Source organism: Octopus bimaculoides, chromosome 11 (genome assembly GCF_001194135.2).
Source record: "Octopus bimaculoides isolate UCB-OBI-ISO-001 chromosome 11, ASM119413v2, whole genome shotgun sequence".
Classification (NCBI taxonomy): Eukaryota; Metazoa; Mollusca; class Cephalopoda; order Octopoda; family Octopodidae; genus Octopus; species Octopus bimaculoides.
In genome coordinates, this window is record NC_068991.1 from 908,553 (window position 1) to 912,420 (window position 3,868).

At 35.9% G+C, this 3,868-nt stretch overlaps 1 protein-coding gene across 2 annotated transcripts in view; it reads left to right on the forward strand.

Moving 5' to 3' along the window:
* The window catches only part of LOC106882539 (multiple coagulation factor deficiency protein 2 homolog), a 6,664-nt gene extending 3,412 nt beyond the window's left edge, over positions 1-3,252 (forward strand). For both annotated transcript variants that reach the window (XM_052971426.1, XM_014933254.2), the window contains exons 2-5: positions 128-350; positions 1,311-1,394; positions 1,683-1,867; positions 2,198-3,252. In XM_052971426.1, the coding sequence (XP_052827386.1) occupies positions 226-350; positions 1,311-1,394; positions 1,683-1,867; positions 2,198-2,346 (543 nt within the window). In that variant the 5' untranslated portion in view covers positions 128-225 and the 3' untranslated portion in view covers positions 2,347-3,252. The remainder of the gene's footprint in view (positions 1-127; positions 351-1,310; positions 1,395-1,682; positions 1,868-2,197) is intronic.
* The last annotated feature ends 616 nt before the right edge of the window (positions 3,253-3,868 follow it).

Here is a 3,868-nt window from a genome sequence, read left to right on the forward strand (position 1 = left end):
ATGCATATACATACAGAAATATACATATTTATATTTATATATCTATGCATGTGCATATGTGTGTGTATATATATATATATATATATATATATATATAACATATATATATTCCTTTTTTTAATTTCAGATAAAAATAAAGAAATTGACTAAATTCTTGGATTATATCCTTGTTAGAAGATCATTTCACTTTCTCAGATTATTTCCTTGTTACTGAATTAAAAGAAGATGGAAGGGTCTCAGAAGATAATCCTCTTCTGGATGCTGATGTCAGTTATGGTGATTCTTATCCCTGGACATCGGATCAACACAGCGTCAAATTTTTACCATTCTAGTATCATCGAAGATGAAAAGTAAGTTGCCAACATAACACAAACACAAGCCTGATGGGCAAACAGGGTCAACAAATGGGATAACAAACGAGAAATAAATGGGAAAGCATTAGCACAACACAGAGATGACATAAATGTAAAAATAGTATAACCCTGGGGACATGTTATGGGGATAAAATGGGGAATGGGGTAACAAGATATTTTGGAGGTAAAGTTTGTAGGGGTCAGTTTGTATTGATAACTTTTTATATCAACTAATATATTTTGGTGGGTTTCCATGTTGGTTATAAAAGTTTCATGGTGAAGAAGTGAGGTGTGTCAGGTGAGTGGAATATGGACCACATGGATGTAGTGTGGATCACATGACCCACAGCACATGGATGTGCTGTGGGTCAATTAGCTATTGAAAGTGATTGTGGATTGCCTTCAATAAGTAATCAACTTCGTTTTACTTTGCCCCAGGATCGAAGGAAAGTATCATTGAATCACTGTTTTTGTGTCTCTTGACTGGAATTTCTCACAAATCTGTTTGCACTCTGCTCGACATCTACATGAGAAACGTCCACAGGATGAATTCTGCAGTATTACGGTGTTCTTATAATACATGCGTGCACACACACACACGTGTGCTAAGTCAGACACTGGAGCTTGGCAAACTCCCTTGGCTTACCAGTTCCTATCAGACCATCCAGCATAGAAAACAGACATTAAATAATGATGATGATGCTGTATGTATGTCTATATATGTTTGTGTGTGTGCAAACTAATAACCTCTAAATTAATATCGGTTACCAGTCATATATCGAGATGTTCCATCCTAAATAATCACAAAGCATTTTTATTACAACTGTCACTAAAGTAGTAGTAGTCATAGTAGTAGTAGTAGTGGTGGTGGTGGTGGTGGTGGTGGTGGTGGTGGTTATGATGTTGATAACTAATGTTGTTTTCACTGATGTTGTTGTTCTTGTTTTGTTGTTGCAGACATATCAGAAGTCATTTACAAGAAATTACCAATATTGGCGAAAAGGAACTGAGTCCTGAAGAAATAGAATTCCATTTCTTCAAGTAAGATTAAATATAGTGAGTGTGCGTGTGTGTGAGTGTGTAGCATTTCTTTACTCTTTGTCTGCCACCAAGCCTAGAAAATCTTCCTCAGGAAACTCCCTCCAGCCCATGCAAGCATGGATAAGTGAATATCAAAATTAGGTTTCTGCTGCTGATGATGATGGTGGGGATATACACAGCACCTATTATACAGACCAGTGTGTGGATCAGGTCTGTTCTATAGAATACCCCCCTTCCCCCACCGCCACCAAACACTCCTCTCACTCTTTCTTTCTTTCTCTTTTCCAGGTTACATGACTTAAACAATGACACGCTGCTCGATGGTCTTGAAATCCTGGCTGCCTTGTTTCACTCGCAGCCAACAGAAGACATAGTCCCAGGGCTAAGTGAACAAGAAATGAAACTCAAGTCCCGAGATCAAATCAAGAAGATCCGTAAAGAGAGGCAGGAGAAAGTGATTCATTATTATACAGGTAATACTACCACCACCACCACCACCAGCCTCACCGCTTGACAATCGCCTCCTAAAAATTTCCTGCGTATTATACTCAAGGGCAGACTATACTCGAGAATTTACAGTGTATATATATATATATATATACATACACACACACATATAAACTGATGATGATACTGACATAAATATCTGTATATACACACACAACACATTCATATGCTTAATTTAGAGGAAACTAAAATTTCCGTAATAGTTATTCAGAATTCCTCATCATTGATCTTTAGCCAATTATTGGAAATGTGTGTGTATGTAACACTATTGATTGATTTCTCTCTCTCTCTGACAGACATAATCGATGAAGTCTTTGAGAAAGATGACCTCAATGATGATGGTTACCTGGACTACATGGAATTTACCAGAACTCACAGACGAAATCAGAGGAGATTCAGCACCCCACAAGAGAAAGAGATTCATGTCACCAAACCAAAACCATAACAAAAGATGAAAAGGAAACGGTTTTTGGAAAGGGAGAATAAGAAACCATTTATTTGTCATCAACGACTATTTTCTGTAATTCTTTTGTCATTTATTTGTCAACAAAACCTAAACACTTTATTCTGCAGAAGATTTTTAATAGAACTTCTTTAATATTTCTGATGAAATATTTTTAATGATATTTAATTACAAAGTATAAATGATGAGTAAACATTAAAAAAAAATCGTTTTGAAGAGAAAAAGAAGCAGGGTTGTTAGTGGGATTTGAACTGTGAAACGATTGTTCACTACATAACTGTCATTGATTTGAACCATGTAGCTCTTATTTTCCTGGGCAATCATTGACTACGTTGGCGTAGGTGAAGAGGATCAGATCGACGAGTTTCAATTTGGAAGCTTCCTCAGTATTCGATTACTTCCCTTCAACTGCTGAAAAAAGAGAAAATGGCAGACTCCCCCCCTCGACCTTCGTTGCTGTAAACACTGAATTATTTACAAGCTTTATTGTAATTTGGCTTATGCTATATTTGTGTAAACTGAGACCATCTTTTCTTCCAAACACATTAAAACCACAAAAATTTTTTCAAGTTCCATGTTTTTTTGTTAGACCTTTAGATCTAGTTTGGAACAAAAGCATTGCTAAATCCATTAATCCACCGTTCCAATACCTCAGCTTCATCATCAGGATGAAGTAATGGTTACAACAAGCTGATTACACGCTTTACAGCAAAGGATCATGGGAATGTTAAAACTGATAAAACCATTTATACCAGTTTTAAAAATGGTTAAGCTGAATCAACATCTGTTGTAGCTGTATATTAGTATTTCGATCTTACTAAACTTTCACTTATTAGTCTTCTCACTTTTTTTTCTGAAATTCTGTATAAAACATTGTAGTGATGTCAACTGGGTTTCTTTTTCTTCTTCTCATTTTATTTTGTGTTGTGTAATTGTGAATGGCTCCATTTTTGTTGTAAACGCATAGTCAATCCACAAGGAAGAGTGGTATTTGTATGTCCAATGTTCATGTTTACACTGAAGTGCATGGCTACATGGTAAAACGTTAGCTTCCCAACAACATGGTTCTGGGTTCAGTCCCACTGCATGACACTTTGGACAATTTTCTCCTACTATAACCTTGGGTCATCATCATTGTTTAACAAATGAAAGGATAATGACATTGGTTGAGCGAAAGTATGTGGTTTGTTGTGTTGAGGGGGAGGAGGAGGAGGTTGGTCATCTCGGGGTTTTATTGAGATATATTCTCACTTTGTTTGTCATTCAGTCCATCGGATGTCAACTTACAAATCTTTGTGTTTAGTGGATGATGATGACAATGATGATGATGATGACAGTGATGATGGTGAGTGAGAGATGAAGGTTGAATTTGCGCTGCAAATGAATCAAAAGACAACAATGAACTAATTAAAAAAAAGTTTTTATTTGCGACCAACAAATTGATATAAAATATAAATATTTAATGTATTCATCTACAACCAATGAGGTGAAGTGTATATATAAA